This window comes from Babesia bigemina, assembly GCF_000981445.1.
Source record: "Babesia bigemina genome assembly Bbig001, chromosome : II".
NCBI lineage: Eukaryota > Apicomplexa > Aconoidasida > Piroplasmida > Babesiidae > Babesia > Babesia bigemina.
In genome coordinates, this window is record NC_027217.1 from 1,788,178 (window position 1) to 1,808,755 (window position 20,578).

General features: G+C 50.5%; 8 protein-coding genes across 8 annotated transcripts; 4 read left to right on the forward strand and 4 right to left on the reverse strand.

Moving 5' to 3' along the window:
* Positions 1–210: 210 nt before the first annotated feature.
* On the reverse strand, positions 211–1,157 carry BBBOND_0208000 (thioredoxin, putative; the record flags this gene model as incomplete). The annotated part of the gene is made up of 4 exons (XM_012912378.1): positions 211–663; positions 807–840; positions 882–940; positions 978–1,157. The coding sequence occupies 4 exons, from the start codon at positions 1,155–1,157 to the stop codon at positions 211–213; spliced, it is 726 nt and encodes a 241-aa protein (XP_012767832.1).
* Positions 1,158–1,275: 118 nt separating this feature from the next.
* On the reverse strand, positions 1,276–2,775 carry BBBOND_0208010 (hypothetical protein, conserved; the record flags this gene model as incomplete). Its single annotated transcript, XM_012912379.1, has 7 exons — positions 1,276–1,295; positions 1,332–1,419; positions 1,639–1,946; positions 1,987–2,439; positions 2,533–2,563; positions 2,612–2,718; positions 2,772–2,775. The coding sequence occupies 7 exons, from the start codon at positions 2,773–2,775 to the stop codon at positions 1,276–1,278; spliced, it is 1,011 nt and encodes a 336-aa protein (XP_012767833.1).
* Positions 2,776–3,172: 397 nt separating this feature from the next.
* On the reverse strand, positions 3,173–3,570 carry BBBOND_0208020 (hypothetical protein, conserved; the record flags this gene model as incomplete). Its single annotated transcript, XM_012912380.1, has 3 exons — positions 3,173–3,205; positions 3,243–3,338; positions 3,421–3,570. The coding sequence occupies 3 exons, from the start codon at positions 3,568–3,570 to the stop codon at positions 3,173–3,175; spliced, it is 279 nt and encodes a 92-aa protein (XP_012767834.1).
* Positions 3,571–3,714: 144 nt separating this feature from the next.
* On the reverse strand, positions 3,715–5,824 carry BBBOND_0208030 (hypothetical protein, conserved; the record flags this gene model as incomplete). Its single annotated transcript, XM_012912381.1, has 4 exons — positions 3,715–4,081; positions 4,119–4,400; positions 4,436–4,570; positions 4,605–5,824. The coding sequence occupies 4 exons, from the start codon at positions 5,822–5,824 to the stop codon at positions 3,715–3,717; spliced, it is 2,004 nt and encodes a 667-aa protein (XP_012767835.1).
* Positions 5,825–6,655: 831 nt separating this feature from the next.
* Positions 6,656–8,005, forward strand: BBBOND_0208040 (hypothetical protein, conserved; the record flags this gene model as incomplete). The annotated part of the gene is made up of 1 exon (XM_012912382.1): positions 6,656–8,005. The coding sequence occupies one exon, from the start codon at positions 6,656–6,658 to the stop codon at positions 8,003–8,005; it is 1,350 nt and encodes a 449-aa protein (XP_012767836.1).
* Positions 8,006–10,732: 2,727 nt separating this feature from the next.
* BBBOND_0208050 (hypothetical protein) lies at positions 10,733–11,514 on the forward strand (the record flags this gene model as incomplete). Its single annotated transcript, XM_012912383.1, has 3 exons — positions 10,733–10,818; positions 10,960–11,056; positions 11,470–11,514. The coding sequence occupies 3 exons, from the start codon at positions 10,733–10,735 to the stop codon at positions 11,512–11,514; spliced, it is 228 nt and encodes a 75-aa protein (XP_012767837.1).
* A 245-nt stretch (positions 11,515–11,759) lies between these two features.
* On the forward strand, positions 11,760–18,155 carry BBBOND_0208060 (dopey, N-terminal domain containing protein, putative; the record flags this gene model as incomplete). The annotated part of the gene is made up of 1 exon (XM_012912384.1): positions 11,760–18,155. One exon carries the CDS (start codon positions 11,760–11,762, stop codon positions 18,153–18,155), a length of 6,396 nt encoding a protein of 2,131 aa, XP_012767838.1.
* A 296-nt stretch (positions 18,156–18,451) lies between these two features.
* Positions 18,452–20,263, forward strand: BBBOND_0208070 (histone acetyltransferase, putative; the record flags this gene model as incomplete). Its single annotated transcript, XM_012912385.1, has 1 exon — positions 18,452–20,263. One exon carries the CDS (start codon positions 18,452–18,454, stop codon positions 20,261–20,263), a length of 1,812 nt encoding a protein of 603 aa, XP_012767839.1.
* Positions 20,264–20,578: the final 315 nt, after the last annotated feature.

Sequence of the window (20,578 nt, forward strand, 5' to 3'; positions counted from 1 at the left end):
AATAGCGCCAGACGGCATATTCCAGGAAACTAAGAAAAACGCAACGCGAAAACCGCGGCGAAATTAATGTACTGTAAAATAGAACTAGGTTGCAGACGTGCATATCTATAATAGCACCTAGAAAATACGTGGTATGTCAGAACAGCGAATCACATCCTTCGTGGTGGTCGCCGGTCTAAAATTGCATGGAGGAATTTTCGGTTGGGACGCTTATTTGTTCTGCTTCTTAACGTTCTTCGTCTTCTTGCCGTGCTGACCCTTCTTTCCGGGTTTAGGGCCCTTAGCGGTCTTCACCTTGGGCGCCTTCTTCGCCTCCGTCTGCTGGGTCTCGGTCTTCTCAATAACCTCTTCGATCGACTGCATCTCAGCCTCAGTCTGCTGGGTTTCGGTCTTCTCAATCACCTCCTCCGTCTTCTGCTGCTTAGCCGGCTCGGAAACAGCCTCGGTGGCCTCTTTCCCCATATTCTTAACTTCATCAATGAGCTGGACCATATCCTCGAATCCGGCCGCACCGCTCATGCGCTTGACGGGCTCGCCTCCCTTGAAGATGATCATAGTAGGCAGCATAGAAACCTTGTGGGTCGCAGCCAGGTCCTCTTCCTGCTCGATGTCCACCTGGAGAATCAGCAGATTGTCGCGCAGGTAGCGCTCAGCAACATCGGTCTGCAAAAACATGAATGACGGGTCACATAATGCTAGAGGCGTATATTGTGAATAATATGCAACAACTAAACCATCCGTGTATTTAAACAGGCAGAAGGTAATTTATAAAACATGGAATCAAGACTATCGCGCTCGCAACCTACCAAGGTGGCCTTGAATTGACGGCATGGGCGGCACCTATAAAAATTGAACAAATCTAGCATGTTACAATCGCCTACCATTCTGCGAAAAAGTCGACGATCAGAATGCCACCGTCCTTCTTGTTGTTCTCAATCATCTGAGAAGGCATCGTCCAAAAGTACAGATAAACACACCTCATCGAACGAAGCTCCATTAGACTTGTTGTAAATCCTGACATTAGGTGGGAGTCTACGCGGTTCCTTTTTCTGCTCGCCGCCGAAAAAGAAGGCGCTACCTTCCGAGATGTAGGTGGAGGACAGCAAGAGAGCAGAGCCCAAGAGCACAACGCTACGCGTGCCGCACAAAGCCACCATTTTGTAAATGCAAAAAATTAATAAAATTTTTTGTGACCGGTGGAAGGCAAACGCATTCACGTCGTATGAAAGGGGTAGAGCCCCATCGTGACGGTATTCACATCAGCCGGAAAAGGCGTCAAAAACCGCCTCTGATGCCTGCAAAACATGACGAAAACCTTTAACACGATTTACCTTTGAACGTTTGGGCCCACTGGCGCCTGGCCGTCCTCAACGACAGCGCCACGGGATCGTGGAATCCTGGCCGCTTGAACACATGCCGCTGAAGCCAGCAATATACCGCACCTGCGCCTAGACCGAAAAGGTGTGCTGCCCACGCAATGTTGCGCAAGCTGCCGCCGCACATGACGAAGTACAAGTTCGTCGCCACGAACACCTGACACACCTGCAGAATGCTCACCTGCATTCCGGGTATTGGGAATACGGTCCGAAAGTAGCTGCTCGGAAATGTAGACGCCAATAAATACAGAAGGCCAGATACCGCGCCTGAGGCGCCCAAAACTGGCGTGCTGTACAGGCATACATGGCCTATGCTCGATGCCGCTGCGGACAGTAAGAACACGTTCAGAATGTCGGACGTCTGGACGCTCTTCCGACGGCTTGCAGGTCGTTCATCTGGCCAGAACAGGCGTCCCAGGCCTGATGATACCGTGCTGAGGAAACGCTCCAGAGTAGGCAGGCCAGTGTGTGGAGCTCCAGCGGGGCGCATTTGACTTGCAAATGTGTTCATTAGCTGGTGCAGCATCGCGCAGTTAAACAGCAGATGCATCAACGATGAATGGCTGACAGCTGAGGCAACATGCCAACGCACAGTACCACGCAGACCTACCACATGTCAGCAGCGTATGCCAGCGACGCAACTTCAGGGAGCTCCTCGATGCGACGAAATTGCGATTCATGAACCGAAACAACCGCGCGCTGCTGCGCCTGTCGCTTATAACCCACAGCCCGTAGACGACACCACAGCATACTAGGATTGCGTTGCCAAGCGTGGTAGCCTGCATGTTGGTCAGCCACGGCATCGCCCCCATCGACGAATACGGAGGACCGCGACCTGACGCAGGCACCTGTTGTTCCCCTGATAAATAACGTTCCAGTCGGTTCCACCAGCCGTCGTCGCTTCCTCTCCCACCATAAAATGCATGACGCTCGCGAACGGCGCGGGAGCGAGGGCCAACACCGAAATCGATAGGAATATCTACACCATCTTCGTCGTCGTCGGGACGGGAGTCGTAGTCTGCACGGTTCTCACGCGGCGATTGTACGTCGCCATAACGTCTGTCTGCAGGCGTGTATTGATCACGAGACCGGCATAACGTAAACACGGTGCTGGCCATAAATGCGATGCGGCCGTTATATTGGTGCTCAAAAGTACCTCTTGAGCCCCAGCTAGACTTCCCGGAATCCTGCGACTGCAATACACAGAACACGGGATGTCGTCTTCCAAAAGACACCTTAGAGCCTGAATCCGATTGCGGCGACTGACGCAGCCGTACAGCAGCCGCATTTTGCTTCAAGGTACCTATAACATGAGAATTCCACAGGGAATGGATCCTACGCCCTGTACAAGGGCGTAGGCACAAAGACATAATCATCGTGAAAAAAAGCACTTACACATCACGGCCTAAATACCGTGTTTGCCGTAGATATGACCAGCAGCACGTCCGCAGTATGGACAAAAGCTCTTATATGACGCCAAGCGCTCTGCCGGGGTAAGGTGTTGAATTAGCTTCCGCGCGGCAGCGTCTTCAACGATGAAAATGAGCGTCCGAATACACACCGCTCATCTACAAAATTTGGACCTATTCAACTTGCTAGGTGTGATAGCGCCTCGTTACTATACCGACGGCGAAGGACAATATGAACAAGCGCCTAATCGAGCAAACATACGCGCCCATAATGTATGCAAAATAACACTGCCAAATAACACGAAAGCGATATCAACATATTAAAATCATTGCCGTGGTTGCGATAAGGTGTGGCGAAATAATGTTAACGATGCACGGCGCAAATGCTCAACCGGCAACCTTGGAGTCCAGCTCAGCTTTCTGACACGAATATGACTCCCAAAACAAAGGAACATACCACACGACGCACGTTGAACAATGCGGAATCCAGAGGGTAGAGGAATATCAAGAAAAACGTGCCGACGACTGCGTAGCTGTGGAGAAAGACAGGAGTCTGCAACGGCGATGAAAGCCAATCCGACAGTTGATACACATTTTCATTGATTGTATTGAGACATAGCTACCAACAAACTCACAGTTAGCACCCAGAAGGGACCCAAAAACCGACGGAAGCCGCGACCCTCGCATTCGTGCTTTGTGTAATGGCGCACGGCCTGGTGGCACGCACGGTTGCGCGGGGCAATCGCAGCCGCGCGAAATATAGAACGCAGACCTGTGGAGAACATCGCGCCTAAATAGAGTGATCGCGATCCTCGGCACGCGGCACCACCACCATAGATGAACGGATTACCGTAGACACGACACATGTTGGTTGCACAACCCAGGCGCTCAAATTCACCATATTTTGTACATTTTCGGCTATTCAAACGCTAAAATGTGGGCTGCCGCCAGTCCAGCTCCTTGCTGTACCGGCTTCTCCAGTACCTCGAGATGTGACGATCTGGCACGTACTTGTACTTGTGAGACTCATACCAGATGCTGTGAGTCCGCTCACGGTCAACGTTTTCCTGCTGGAAGGCGTCGTCGGGGTCGGCCGTCTGCTTCTTGAGCCACTGGTTGAAGTCGTAGTCCCCTTCGTCCCAGTCATACGCGAAGCGGTGGGCGCCGTCCTTGGACCGCACAGGCTCGTCAACGATCCCGACCCCGGCGTACACATTGCCAGCTGGCCCCAGGATCACGTAATCCTTGTCGTTCTCACGCATGCGGATCCTTTCCTTGTCGCTCTTGTCGAGGAGCCTGCAGCACGGTCGACAGCGTAAAAAGCACGACGTACCTGCAGAAGTTCAAGGAACGAGCCACATACTCTGCGGATTCCCGATACATAGGGCCCGCCACTACCCGGTTGTATTCGCTGAATACAAACAGGTAAATGCGATAGGGCAGGCACCACCCGGGGGGCGACACAAGTTTGAGCGAGCAGAACCCATCTGTGGAACTCGCACTGCCCTCGGGATAGAACCAGAGCTGTAGGGGCTCAATACCACCCAAGTTAAACACCGGCGAACGCAACGGCTGGCAGTAGCGCTTGGGGTGCTTCTTCGCCAGTAGCGGCACCCTGCGCTTTTATCGCGTCCGCTCACAAAAACTCACCAGTATATCGGCCACGTGAACTGCATTCCCGCAGATATCGCATACGGGTACGCATCAGGCGAGCCTATGAATTGCACATCGAAGTAGCTGTCGACCGTCCTGTCAGGCTCGCCAAAGCCACCCTCCGCAAATGACCTGACGCAAATCCGAACCAAAAAATACAACATACCGCTTAAAGAAGTTGCGGTCGTGGTGCGTGGGCATCGGCTGCTCCCACTCGATGGAGTCGACGAACTCCTTGGTGACGCTGTTCCCGGTCTTACGAGGGCCACGCAGGATGTCGTCCGCCGGGTCAACGTCCATGTTCCAACGCAGCCGCTGCAATCGCCCTACATAATGATGTCGGAGGTATACGGCGCACGAACCCGAATCAGACCGTCGTTGCAGCTCCCTCCCGCGACCAGTGCGGTGCGCAGGGTTCACGGGGTCGAGGTACGACGGAAAGGCTGTTGGCTGCGACAGCACGTTGTGCCGCATCTCGCGCTCACGCTTCGTCTCATCGGTGATCAGAATATCCACGTCCTCCAGATAGTCTTTCTTTATCACTTTACCCCGGCATGTCTCGTAGTACTCGTAGTCTCCGACCTCGTCGTACAGGTCGCAGAGGGCCTCCGCACCCTTCACGCAATCGGCACTGTCCGCCTCCGATATGACGGTATGGATCGAATCCAGCATAGCATCGCCGAATCGAGGTTTAACCTCATCACCTTGCGCAGACAAGGGCTCACCGGCTTTGGGGTTCACGCCTTCGAAATCGTAGGAAGCCATCTCCCGCGGGATGGGCAACCGCCAGTTCGTGTAGTCGCCATTGAAAGCATTGCCGTCAACCACGTACAACGAGCGAGCCGCCTGCTCCCGTTCGGACTCGAAGTGCTCGTCCATCGTCTTCCGCAAATGCTCGCCGACATTGCTGCGGGTGATGTTGAAGTAGCGGTAAAAACTGCATTTTGGGTCAAGCGACTTAGCCAAGTGCTCTTCCTTGTTTAACGCAACCTCCTTAAGCAGGCGGTGATTGTCCTCCTCGTCTAGCGATTGTGCGCAGTGCCATCGCCTCGGTAGCGCCGCGGATGCGGCATTAGCCCCGTAACCAGCGGCGGAGATAAAAGCGTAAATGGAGCGAACGCAACGTGAATCAATGAGATTTCTACTTACTCCTAACCTGCGTGCAACAACATCCGGAACCTTTGGAACCTTGGAAGGATAAAGAACTGCATTCAAACTGAAGACGCTGCTCACTCGCGGTCGGAAGGTGTTGCGAGGTACGTGCGATACGCCCAGGCAAAAGCCACCATGCGACTCAGTCGCCGACCACTGATCGTTAATATAAAAGTGTGACAAGAGGACGACACGTGATAACAGCAGCAACAAACGATAATACGCAACCGGCATTATGGATTCCTTCGTATAGACAAGGGGCGCTCAGCGGCGCGAAGCCGACGCGTTGGCTGCGCCTATGGCGTGAAACCTACATTATACCAAAATATGTGATTATTTACCGTGTATATACCAGCTGAGGCGCGCATATAGCGGCGTGACGAGTGCATACCCCGTCACCGCCCACACACCGCGGCAGATTAAATCTTGCCTCTAAACTGTTAAAGTCACCCAAATCAACCATAAAAGGCGCATAAGACTGTTAGGAAATCTCTAGAGGCCGAAATGTGTATTTTTTGTCCTATTGGCACACTAAGCTACGAATGGCAGCGCCCTGAAATTATATGCAGCCGCGCCAAGATGTGTCTCAGTGTCGCGATATACATGCCACAAGTGGCGTTATGTACAGAAAATGAGGTACCGTAGCGAAATTAGTCCATATAACAGCACACTTTTGCGAAGTGGCACGGCGCATTCAGAGCAGTGGTGGACCTTGACTCTGCCGCTGCTGCTTGAAGTGCACGTAGGGACAAAAATGCATCACTGTGTGAATCAGTAACACGGCTGGATGCACAAGAAGTATCTCCAAAAGCGCACACATGCCATTGATGCTTTCCACACCACTTACAATTATTAGTTCAGCATTTGTTTCTCGCAAACGCAGCGTATTTTACGGTAGCGACATTAATCAACACCACACGCAGTAACGAAGCATATACGATCCAAAATTGGCCGAAAACGTCGACACTTCGATTCAATAGCGGACCTGAGAGACCACGACATTTGAGGATTGGCAACAAGAAAAAAAATTTTGTTTACTATTGAAGCCACACCTCTCATAACAAAATGCAGTACAAGGATGAGAATCATGCTCAGATGCATGACGTAATGGGAGCGATGCAGTATGCTAATAATGGGCAGGCATACACAGTCCAGGAAGTAGGTATGGGGCCCAGCGGGGACGATATGCCTAAATTATACCAGGCAAATCCGTTTACTCCGAGCTTCCCGCCGCAAAAGGTTAAGAAAAACAAGGCTACGTTCCCCGCAAGCCTGTGTTGCTGCTGCTGCTGTGAGGAGGATGTATCTGGGAGAGGAATCGTACCACAGAGCAACAAGTCGATCATTCTTAAGCCGATCAGGAGGGAACGTATTGTGGAGGTGATGAGAGAGGAGGTTCACGAACGGATAGTCAACGTTCCGCAGGTGCAGTACGTTGACAAGTTCGTTGAGGTGCCCAAACCCGTTTTCAAATACAAGATGAAGGAGGTTAAAAGGCCGGTGATGGTGGAAAAAATCAGGCGGGTGCCCAAAATAGTGGAGGAAGAGAAAATCATTGAAGTGCCAGAAATCCGTTACGTGGAAAAGGAAGTCACCGTTCCGCAGATTATTCAAAAGGAACGCATTGTGGAAGTGCCACTACCGGTAGTCAGGGAGAGACGCATCCCGGTGTTGAGAGTACACCGAAATGAGACCTACCAAGAAGTCGATAACATCAACTACAACGAATTCGGTACCGCCATCACCTCAGTCAGGGAAGGAGCAGAGGCGCCTAACAACACGCCCATCAAACGAAAGACGGAAGGCAGAACAAACGACGACAAATTGTATGTCGACACTAAAGTATACAATGAGACTGAACGTCCCCACAAAAGCAAACAGATGGATGAAGTCGTCAGAAGCTCCAGACCCTCTATTGCGGAAAAACCAGACTCTCCGACACACCGCAGCTCAAGGCAGACCCACGACCTAGCTCAAACCCAACAGACCAAAGACGTCAAAAGGTGGTTGCAGAATGTGAATGAGGTGAAACAGATGGTAGGCAACAATGAGAGAGAGAGCAAGCAGCCTGGTCCAGGCGTCAACGCCAGTTCTGTAGGAGTACAGGAAATCCCGTTCGACCACTTGCAGCGAATGGAAAACAACGGCGACATGAAGCACAGCATAACCGTCACGGAAATTACATCCGGTCGTGAAGTACATCGACACTCGAAGGCGCACGATACCTATGTGCATGACATAGTTATAGAAAATATAGGCGAAGGCGCAATCCCTGGTGATTTCCACATGCGTGAAGAACAGAAGGATGATACCGTTAGCATATATCCGAACATCGACGCCCTCTCCATAAAATCCAATTCCAGCGATGTCAACAGACACCAACACCAGGTACACACTGAGGGAAATGCAAAGTAACGTGCATGCAGAACCACTAGTAGCAAGAGGCGCAGAAACAGCGCAGACAAACGAGCTGATAACACACAGCGAAGTACCGAATGATCTACGGGATGCGTTACATCTTCTATGCAGAGCCTTGACACCTCAAGATTCCGCAGCACTGGTTCAACTGCTGCTCAAAAATATAATCTAATTGAAATGTCAATCCGTAAGGTACCACTGTAGTAATTTTAAATTTGGTTGCTGTTGTGTGAAATAAGTAGGGTATGCACTTTCATCGGTCATCCGTAAGGTAAGTGGTAATCGGCATGGCAGTTCCCATTTACAAGATCCGTTACGGCAAGTTGGGCGTTTCACCGTTACGAATCCGAGCTGCGTAGAAGCTGCGCTACCATCCATGTAACCGCTGGGCTCTGTCAAGCACGATATTAGAGATCAAGGGCATCCCGTGCTCCTTATACAGCTGAAAGCGTCCAATGGAAAAAACGAGCAGTTATTAAACAAAACGGCGGTGAGGACTCAACAGTAGCCAGCGAAGATATTCGTGACCGTACATAATACAAATTAGGTCCAGGTAAATTTTGTATGTCACATACGACTGTTGGTGGAAAAATTGTGAGCGCGGGACTTTCCGTAACTACTGAAAAATGATTCTGAATCAAAAGGTAGTTAAATCCGTTTACCCAGGTACTACGCATCCATTATATGCGATTTGTAAAGACAATATGTGCAAATATAAGGTGTAATTAGTTTCCTCATCCTGTGTTTGCCACGTCAACCTATGCAATGCCACCCATTTGACATAAGGATGACATTCTGCGATACGATAACGACATAAATCCGGCTATCTCAACGAGCGAAAGTCAACATTCGAAAAATACATTTTCACAGAAGCGTATGCAGCAGCAACTTAGCGTCCTACGACGGCCAGATCTCTGATGCTCCCTTCAGTGGTATAAGCATTTTTCAGGAATGGGCATATGTTGGAGCTACATCTTTATTAGTCTACAAATAATAATACGAGGCGCAAGATTATATGATATCATCACAACCGATTCTCTAATGAATGCGGCGATCTACACCGCAGGCTAACACTGCCTAAGGTGTGTATGAAAAATAGCCAGCGCATTAACTCCATTGCATCCCAGCGTTACGTGCCTAAAATGAAGGCATTGCTTAAATCATTGTATTCATTACATGTCATGATAAGCTGCCAGAGACGTCGCTCCGCGTGTCATACCACAACTAGGTATGAAGTGTTTTCCTCAGGACTTTGGATTAATGAGCAACTTTGTTATACGTAGGCCTAAAGGGCGCAAAACAGTAGATCGATTTAATGCGTTCATGTACGGTAAATGTGACCAAAATACCAGTAGCCGTGGGGAACGCATTAAGGTAAGGAAGAGAGCCCGTGGCTTCTACGGCACGCGGTACGAACTCAAATACGACACATCGGGTTTTGTAATATTTTTGCGGCTCTACGAATGCCACATGGGCTGGTAAAGCTAAATATTTGCGGTGATTTGAGAATGCTTCGTTGTAGTTAACGCGCACCATCCTTCCCCACATAGCTTCCATTGTTAATATTTTGCAAGAAGGCGGCAACAAAAAGGCGCATTAAGCCAGATGCCCAACCAATTAAAGTCTATAAAAAAGCTAATGGTCGGCGGGTGGGTCATGGCTCAATGATGAAAGGGGTTAATTACACAGTCGCATAATATGGTAGGCAACGAGACCACGCATTCTCGACAGGGAAGTCGAGTGTTGGTTGTCCTGGATTCACAGACGCAATTGGAGAACTATTGCCGTTCTGTCATCCCGCGGCGGTGGTTCTCCACAACATATACACAACCTTCCAGGTGAGATGTACGCCTCGGTGACAAGGGTTGTTTAATATGAGGGAGTGTGTTGGCGCACCTTGTCGATGTGATTTGGGCCCATGGCATAAGTGGAAATTAATTGGTCATATGATCTCTTGGCTTTGTATCGTATTGCTGGTAGTAATTTATATGGGCGACTCTGACGAAAATACAGAATATGCAGTCTTCGGCGGATATGCAGGTTGACTGCTAAAACGGAGCGGCTAAGGCGTTGCGCATTTGCATCGCCTCGTATACGCAAATTACGACCGCAGTCAGTGATGACTGCAGACGCGTCAATGTAGTATCATCCGGGATGTTCTATGAGCTAATCTATTATGTGTGCAATTGGGTTATTAATTGAGCATGATGTGTGATCTCATGGATATTAGGCGTTATGTCGTGTATATTATGCACTCCTGAGGTCGATATGCTTTTGGACGTACAGTGAATGGCTATCATGAGATTCTTCAGCAGGTTCTGAAGGCGTACCTTAGGGTTACACTGACATGAGTTTCTTCGACATATGCGCAGTGTCTGGGATTCATGAAATAGATTAGCGTGATCAATTGATGTCATACTGTGTATCGACGTCGTCTCCTTGCGAAAAACCAGGAGAAAATGTGGCTACCACTTCCGTGTATCAAATGCACCGCTCTGCTGTAATGCGTGGTAGAATATGGGTGCCTTGAAAGTAAAATAGTGCCGCATTATGTTTTGTGATGCGCGAAATGCTGAGTGCCCAAAATGGTCAAAGTGCCAATTATCGGAATACGCCTTACATAGTTGTATGGCTAAAATATTACGTAGCATCGCATCTCTTCTGGAATTTTAAGACTCATCATGTGTAGAAGATGAAGCGATGTTGTGATTGCCGCAGGGCAACATGAAGTGTTCCGGTGGTATCTCGAATACAATCACTGCAGAGAGTAAAAACATCGGACACACTTTTGTGATTTTAATATTTATATCGTATGTTACAGTTGTGGGTCACTGGTCGAACAGCGATCTATGGTGTTGCTCGTTTTTTGGCGCTTTCATTGTTCATTGTGTGGTTGCTGGTGGCACAACGGCACTCCGAGGTGGCTGTCACTCAGACGTCTTGAGCCACAGCGGATTGCAAAAGGCCGCACTTAACGAGTACTTCACGAGCACGAATGCATACTATATACAGTCGACGCATTACGGCGTCAGTAGTGACAATCAGGAAGTACGTACACTTTGCGCCGCTTTGTCTTTTGCGAGCCTATAGAAGTAAGACAAAACCGCTGAAATGTCGTAAAACACATACAGCGTATAATGTGACATGCCTATAATTGAGCATCCGAGGCATCGGCCGTTCTAATCAGACGCTCAACCTACGGCGTAAGACCACCTACTCGCAAATCCAACTGCTAGCCATGAAAAACCACACTAGAGCGCTCAGACATGTAATCGTGCACATTTATAAGTCGGTGTTGCGCAGCATAATAGTATATTGGCCAATTGCGTTACACCATATGGCACATGGAGAAACGGCACTAGGGCCGTGCGTAATACCGCCACACATTAGCCGTAGATTTATGTTACATAAAGGACGTTTCAACAACTGTTTCACAGCACATATGTGTCACGGATGTGTAGAGTAACGAGAGCAAAAGGCCCCGTGCAGCTGAAACCGTAGCGTGACTAATACTATCCAAAGGATCAAATCGAGCAAAGACGTCACTATACCGGCGCAAATTGGTACAAGACAGAGAAACGTCTGTAGAAATGTAAAACAGGCGGCGTCAATGAGCAGCAGATGGAGACTTGTCGCAAACTGCAACCCGTACACATTTGAAGCAGGACTGGATGGCCAGACGACGCTAGCGAACGAGCGGAGCTGGCAATAGCATATCTCGAACGTGGATGTATGACAATGATTCGCTGAAATGTCATCGGACGCCGTCCCTACTTCGTCTGTCAACGACATCACACAATGGAGCGACAAGAAAAAGCTAGAAGCGGAAGTGCAGTACATTCTGCTGCAATTCGAAAAGCCCAAGGAGTGGGCTGATCTCATGAACTGTCTGATCCGACTGCACAGGAGCATACGACAGTCCATGATATGCGAAATTCCACAGAAGGAAACCATATGCAAGCGACTTGCACAATGCCTCAACCCGCAGCTGCCCAGTGGCATCCACGCGCGGGCCCTGGAGGTATATGGCTCCATACTGGAAAAGGCGGGATCGGAGGGGCTGGCGCAGAATCTGGCGCTATTCAGCAGCGGGTTATTCCCATTCTTCACGTACAGCTCCTCCTCCGTGCGGCCGATATTCCTCAACCTCATCGAGCAGTTCTACATACCGCTGGGGAAAAAGCTGCTGCCCTGCCTCATAGGACTGCTGATATGCATCATACCGGGGCTGGAAGACGACAAGTCAGAAAGCTATGAGCAGGTGTACAAGGCGCTCGAACGCATCAGTGACTGCGTTTCCGAGCGGAGCTACATGCGCGCGCTCTGGCTCATACTGCTCAACGCAAGCAAAATAAGGCTGGCCACGCTCACGGTAATTGCGAACAAGCTCGCCCCAGGGCTACCCTTGTTGCCGCCGGAGAGGGTGGACATCCTGGTGCCACACCGGCATGTGCTCGTCATAAGGAGCCTCGAAGCCACCACCGAGGACGAGTCGCTGCTGGTGCTCAGGGAAATGATTAACTTGCTCATCAAGCACTTTCCCCTGGACTCGAATATCCTCAGCGATGCGGACAAGTCCTTGCTGTGCAGACAGTGCCTCAAGCTGCTTACCAAGAGGAACTGGTCGCTCAACAGAAGGTTGTACCAGTGGATTTTCAACGCCACGAACGATTTTAACACGTCACCGGAGTCGTTGGATCTCACTTATTTCACGAAGTACTCGAAGGACAATCTCATCTCGGCGATCAAAGAGCTGCTCATGGCCAGAGGCAAGAACCTGGACGAGGTCCTAATACCCATCAAAATCATCGTAACGTTCATCACTGACGCGGATCTCAAAGGTGTAACTGAGAAACTCATGCCAGCGCTTTGTGTTCCGATCCTCAAGTACATTTGCAAGGAGCATGAGGAAGAGGAATGGAGAGCCAACATCATCGAAAGCACCAGGCTTATTTTCGACACCAGTCTTACGCCTACGAGCGTTATCTTCGAGTCAATAGTGGACGAATACAACATGAACGCCGCCTCGTCATACGCCAGCTGCTCCAGCGTGTGGTACGATATGCTGGAACTCAGCAGCGTCTATCTCGACGAGGTCTGCACGCAGCTGTATCTGGAAGACGTGCTCTGCGGGCTGTTCATGCTGATGAACAACGCACTGGACCACCTGCACAGGTTGACCATCAAAAACGACCTCAGCATTATCAACCACGTCATCATGTACGTCTCCACCATATTCTCAAGGGTGGAGGGGATCATACGGGGCGAGGATAACTTCGCGCGCTTCGACGACACCATAAAGCTCGACGAGGAGGAAGACAAGAAGATGAACATGCTCATGAGTTACCAAAATTCGTGCAACACCTACATATCGAAGTATCTCGACAGTTTCTACACCGATGCACTCACGTACTTCGAGGACCGTGCTGAGGAACTCTCCGCATACGAGCTGAACACTATCGACCTCCTTAACGACCTGGCAGTGCGCTTCGTAGCGGTGGAAGGCTACATGGCGGTGGTGCCGCTGACCAAGGGGTTCTGCAGAAACAAGACGTTCGTGGATTCCATTGGAGGCCATAAGCAGGATTTCCTAAACGACACCTACATTCAGCAGCATACATTGATCGAAGCGCCCTCCTTCGAGTCGTACATATTCCCCACGCTATTTCGCAGTGACTCCATAGTTTCAAACAGCAACGCAGTGGCGCCATCAGCGAAAACCACCGAGCTGCCCACGAAGGATGCGTTCAAGTTGGAGCACTGGATACAAACGCTGCTCAAGTGCACCATTGCCAACAACGCGCAGCTCTTTTGCAGAGGAATCAGGACCTTTATCGCACTTTTGAGGCTCCCCAACAAGCGGGACATGTACAACTACGTGGAGACGAATGGGGAGCACCTGCGCAGCATCGTACTCAGGCTCTGGAACTCGCTAGACGACGCCCACGCCGCCAGCCATTCAGAAATCGTGCTGCTGCTCATACAGCTCAACAACACGATGCCGCCTTCACGCGTCGAAGCGGAGAAAATCATCGTGCAGGATCTCACCAGCTCTGAAACCGACCTGAAGGTGGCAGCGATGCTTAGGTTTGGTGTCTTGTGGCGATATGGGCACATTCACGCGCCTAAGGAGGAGCTTTTCTCGGAGGCGCTGGGTTGCATCTTAGATAACGTGGAAGAATCCGATCCGAAGCTGCGGTACTACTCATGCTCATTCCTCTCCGAATCAGTCGCAATCTTGCCCAACCTCATCAACCCCATCCTGAGGGCGCTGGTCTCATTCGACAAGATCGATCCCGAGTCTTACAGCTCCTATATTGTGGATGTATTGAGGAAGTTCAGACACCTCTCCTACATCGTCAGTCGTGAAGGTCCCATGCTCCTGGACCTCATGCAAAGGCGTCAAGCGCCGCCGCAACTTATTGAGCTCGTGCAGGGTGAGGATATATACAGCCGGATGCTTGGAGTTAGCAAGCCCGTTATGGAAGGCAACGCTGCCAAGAGTAGTGCGCCTGCTTCGGCGAACCTGATGCATGGCAATATGGGAGTAGGAGGAACTGCGGACGGAAGGCGATCAACGACGCTGGTAACATTCCCCACGCTCAAGGACCCCAAGTGTATCTCATACGAAGATGCCTGCATATACGATTATGTCGACCTGATTGTTGTTCTCACGCTGAAATACATATGTCTCAACATAGACGTTTCTGCGCTTCTCAACTTCACCACGTTTGAAGGTTTGGAGCAGTACGCGAATGAATCAACGGATCACCAAACGGAGAGCACGCACGTGCTGCATGAAAACGCAATGTTGTTTAGGTGTACTGCCATCGATTTTATGAAGCTCTTCCTATCGACCATTCAGCCCACCAGCAGGGCAAAGGAGGTGGCGTGTCTCATATCACGGCCGCTTCTGTGCGTGCTCTACCACTTCCACCTCAAGGATGAGGCTATAGTGCAGACGCAGCTTTTGTACCTGCTCAAGGTTGTGATCGACCGTTGCCATGTGGAGTCCCAGGCGATCAGCGAAGTCACGAGCGCGCTCATAGACTCGTCTAAGGATCTTGCCAAGCAATCCGTGGCGTCGGTCAAAGGGGTGAATCGCAGGTCTGTAGAATCAGAAACGTCGTCGCAAAAAGGTGTCAGCTTTGACTTGAACAATCAAGAGGGGGTGGAAAGAAGCGACACGGATCTTTCACGGTTGTCTGGATACGCACAGGAAATTAAGAGTCGGAAGCAATGCGGTACAGAAGCGCTAAGCAACGTTATCAGCTCGGCCATTGAAACTTCACCGCCGCACGAAGGCTACGCAGGGGATGGGTTAGGCACGGGGCGCAGATATCCTTTCGACCAAACCTCGTGCATACTGCCCAGAATGTATATCATCAATGTAGTCGCAATCAAGCAGGAGCATGTGGGTAACCTCAAAAGGATTACGGATGATTTGCTATTTGCGCAAATCTTGGAGTCGTGCATTTTCAACACCGCAAAGGCAGGGCGCGTACACCTACTACAGTCATACATTGACTTCTCGTTGTACACACTCAAATACTTGACATCGGACAACTCGCTTAGGTACTCGTCGAAGTTCATCACGCACTTCTGTAACCATCTCTGCCAAGGCAAGGACTGGATCAAGATTGCCGCCATATCCCAGTATCTCAGGGGGATCTACGTCATGCTCAGACATATAACCAACAAGTTGGGCAACATGAAAATAGACCTTAAAAGCTTGGAAAGGTTTAACAATGACAACGCCTTGTCTCCATGTAGCCTATCTGCGATCCTCAATGCAGCCGAGACAGAATGCATGCAAAACGACGGCACTAGTGATACCGCGAAATGCACCCGTGTGCTGGGGTCGAAGCAGAAAGCGCATACGGCCACCAGCAAGGAAGACCCCATCATATTCGAGATAGCACAAGTGGTCGATATATGTATCCAGTGTCTGCTTTGGGTGGAAAAGCGCAACAACGTTGATATACTCAACAGGGTACGTGGGATGGCCATTGGGGATACGGCCGTCGTTGACTCGCCGAAGCGAGGCTCTATCACATTCAAAGTGGATGGCAGCAACCAGGAATCAATACGCCTAGACATAATCATGGCCGTGCAAAATATATACAAAGAAATATTGCAAGGCTTTAGACTGCTGTTCCAATGCTTGCCACATCACTTCACGGAAGGGTGCCTAATGCTCTGGGACAAGGCCGAACACAGCCAGCACAGCAGGAACATAAAATTGGAGCTCATAAGTTGCCTAAATGCCATGCCACAGTTCTCGAGGCAGAAGATGATATCGTACATTCTTGACATGCTGGAACCATACGCAAAATCCTCGAAGTACAAGCATTTTAAGGGATACCAGCTGCTCTCCTCCAACGTTAGAGATAACGCCGTATGCGAATTCATATATGCGCTTATTGACCTGCCAATGACGGCTAAGAAGGATATAGAGGACACGTTCCATGTCATGAAGCGGTACATCACATTCGTACTTAACTACCAACGTCAGCCCATGGTGTTGCTCTGGAGCTTCCAAACCATCTGCAATTTCGATAAGTCGCATCCCACCAAAAATGCAAACGTTATCGATAAGAGCATGAAAAAGTTCCTCAGCGAGGTTATGTATGGCCTCATCTATCAGAGTGTCGGACTCTACATGCACAAAGTCTGTACATGGCTGCTGCCGAAAAATTATGACCTGGAACCGCCGCTGCCGCCCCATATGTATGTCATCAACAACGAGTACTATGAGCACGTCAACCCCAAGGACTCAATATTGGCATGCACAGGATACACGCCAAAAGGGAATGCAGCGAACGTCACGACGGCGAAAACGAAGTCAGTTGACAGCCTTGATTGCCTCTGCAAGAATGCACTTGCGCAGATGATCGTCTTTAGCTACGAAACGGGACAGCTCAGCAGACGCACGGCAATAGCCAACATCTTCTTCCACGTCCTGCTGAACAACCTGGGTTCATACGTTCTGCCGATGCTGCAAGAGAAGATGGATAGGCCACTCACCTACCGCTATCTCGTGCTCTTGCTTTTGCGCAACCTCCCGTTCAATCTCTATGAGGGCTCCCTGCAGTGCATCAAGAAACCCATCATCGACTACATTAATATGCCCGGGTTCTTCAAAACGGATCGCAGGGGATTCCGGTGCATCACAAAGATATTCAGGCTGGTTGCGGATGATGAGTGCAGGGGAACTGTGGACCGGCTTAGCAAGCTGGACCACTACACCTGCCCGCCACACAGCTCCGTGTTTACCAGCAGGTCGATGGACATACAGGGACGTATAAAGTACCTAAATAGGTTGGCTTTCGTGCTGTACGCCTGTCGCAATGATGCGTTCGCATCGCACATCGCAACTATCATTGAGAGGCTCACGGATAATTGTAGAGCGTACGACGACGATAATCTACGTACAGGGGCGTTGCTAGTCATGCGGGTACTGCTGATCAAAATGTCGCAGCAGTACCTCACTGTCTTGTGGCCAGTGCTGTTGTCGGAACTTATCAAGGTTTTCGACAGGGAAAACAGGACCTTAATTGGGTTGGATGCGTCCCAAAGCGCAAACACGGCAGACAGGCAGAGTGGCAAGGCCGACGCAAACCGGTACAGACTACTCAAAGAGGCGCTAAAGATTATTGATGTCGCGTACGCCCTCAAACTTAACGATTTTCTGATATACCAGTGGATGTTCGTGAACGACATGGCGGACAAATACTACACCGAAAACGAAAATGAAGTCGAAAATGACGCTTTCGAGTTTAAGCCCTTCCTCATGATTATAGAGCAGAAGTATCCGGAGGTGGTAAAAAAGCACCTCCGCAACGATTACTACCTGAAAATGAGGAAGTTCATAGATAGCAACGCTGCCTACGACGCCGAACTCTCGCAGTCGTCAACTCCCGCTCACAGCGACCAGACGAAAGCCCGGCAGGTATCGCACGGGAAAATGGACGAACAAGTCCCGCTGGCGAGTGCCCAGGACTCCACCGAGAGGAAACAACTCACCCAGGAGTTAATCGACATGTCGATTGAAAACGATCTCCTGGACATCGGCGTGGACCACAGGGACCTGGAAAGCGAGCTCAACGTGCACCAAATATGCAAAATGTACCGGAAGGTTGTTTAGTAACAAGCATATTGCTCAATTTTAGACGTATTTAGCACAACACGTATTATTACGACACCTAACACACCATATGAGGCAGCTGCGCGCCTTCTTAACCGACCTGCGCTACGCGACTGGGGATAACGCGGTACGAGGCGCTATAAGGAATTAAGTAGTGTCATAGTGGAGCGATGGCAGAGGTTACCCTTGTGGAAGCGTACCTATGCTGAGGCACCGAGCAGTAACACAGAGATGCCTCGAAGCAAAATCCCAACGGCGCCGTACCAACTGAAGAGCCGAAATTTTACTAGAGAAATATGACAGAAGCCGGCACTGGGAACCAGGACGATATCGCAAAAGACACATCGATCACGTCGCTCGTGAAAAATGTGGTCTACCTATATATAGCGGATTGCAAGGCTCGGCCGGATCCGTTCGTGCCTGAGCTCTCGCCGAAGAGAGAGACGTCCGCACCTACCGTATTCCCGCATCTGCGGCTCAGCGGGGTTGATGTCACCGACCTGGTCAACTTCTCGCTGGAAAGGGTCCCAGGACCCAAACGGAAGCCGCTAGTGGAACTCAGAAAAGTCCTGGCAGATGCGGACAATGACGGCATCATGGTTCTGGTCAAGAGCGTATGCGCAATCATCGGCTACCAACAGCTCCTGACGCCTGAGGCGCGGAAGAGCTTCAACGATGAGCATCTGCAAGACTGGATCAAGTCACACGATGCGGAGGCCTTCATGGACAAAAACTATGAAAGCGTCTACTTGCGCTGGAAAAACTTCCTCAAGCGGCAAACGCCGCTGGGAACAAACTTGTGCGACTACTTTTGCGGTGACTTTTTGAAGTCCGTCCTTATTATAAACGCTGACAGGGTTAGATCGGAACTCGAAAAAACCGTATTCAAAAACCACCCTGATATGATCATTACCCTGCTCTGCAAAGAATGCGGTCTCACGGACGAACAGGCAAAAACCATTGGCACCATGAGCAGCGCCGATGGGTACCAGCTGCAGTCCCTCCTGCCGTCGGAAACCGGATTAGGGTTCCTGCACAGAGACGCTGGAGGCGCTAAGGAGGAGGATCTCGGTATTATCTCTTTCGACTGCATTACAAACGACAGAGAGCCCGGCCACCTCATCAAGCTGGTCACCGTGAAAAACATCTTCTCCAGGCAACTGCCAAAAATGCCCAGGGAGTACATAGTCAGACTGGTCTTTGACAGGAATCACTACACATTCTGCCTCCTGAAGAAGGGGGAAGTTATTGGTGGCATCTGCTTCAGGCCGTACTTCGAACAGAGGTTCGCAGAAATCGCATTCCTGGCCGTGAAGTCCACCGAGCAGGTGAAAGGGTACGGTACCCGCATCATGAACCACCTCAAGGAGCACGTCAAAAAGTCGAACATCGAGTACTTCCTTACGTACGCGGACAACTTCGCCATTGGCTACTTCAGGAAGCAGGGCTTCTCCCAAAAAATATCCATGCCCAAGGAGCGCTGGTTCGGATACATCAAGGACTACGACGGAGGCACGCTCATGGAGTGTTATATATCGCCAAACATCAACTACCTAAGGTTGAGCGATATGCTGGGGAAGCAGAAGGCCATTATATCGCAGTGCATCGAGGCAATCAAACCGCTCAAGGTATACGATGGACTCCAATTCTTCAAGGACAACCCGGGGCAGACGCTCAGCCCCAAGGATATTCCAGGGTTGGTGGAGGCCGGATGGACGGAAGAACCGATTGGAGCGGCCAGCAAACACGGATCTGACAACCTCGCCTATTCTGACGATCCGGAAGGCGGCAGGAGGAGCCTAAAGTCGTGCATACTCGACCTGTTGAACAACCTGGAGAAGCAACAGAGCTCATGGCCGTTCAGAAAGCCGGTCAAGCAATCGGAGGCGCCGGACTACTACGACATCATCAAGAACCCTACCGACATCTCGACCATGAAGAGGAAGGCCAAAAACGGGGAATACAAGACCAAGGTGCAGTTCGGAGAGGAACTCAAGCGCATGTTCGACAACTGCAGGAGGTACAACACGCCGCACACTATATACTACAAGTACGCCAACGAGTTGCAGGCGTTCATATGGCCGCAATACGAGAGCATTCAGGAGTGATACCGCCGGCCTGGTGGAGCATGATTGCTACACCGACAATGGACGAAAGTACTTAAATTCAATACTGTCACGGCGTTGTAGTTGCGTTCAGATAGCTAATCTAGCACTACCTTTTCACCCGGCGAAAAAGCGGGGAGACCTCGGTACGGGCAGCCGGCGCAACGGAACGCGTCTCCCAAGTAACAGTTACCGCAGGCGGATGTGGGGGCATCTACATCGGACGCCAATTTTTCAGCCTCCAAGCGCTCCCTCTCGGCGCGGCCACAAGTGCAGTTGGCGCATGCTCTGGGCTTTGTGCTGCACGATTCCGCTGCG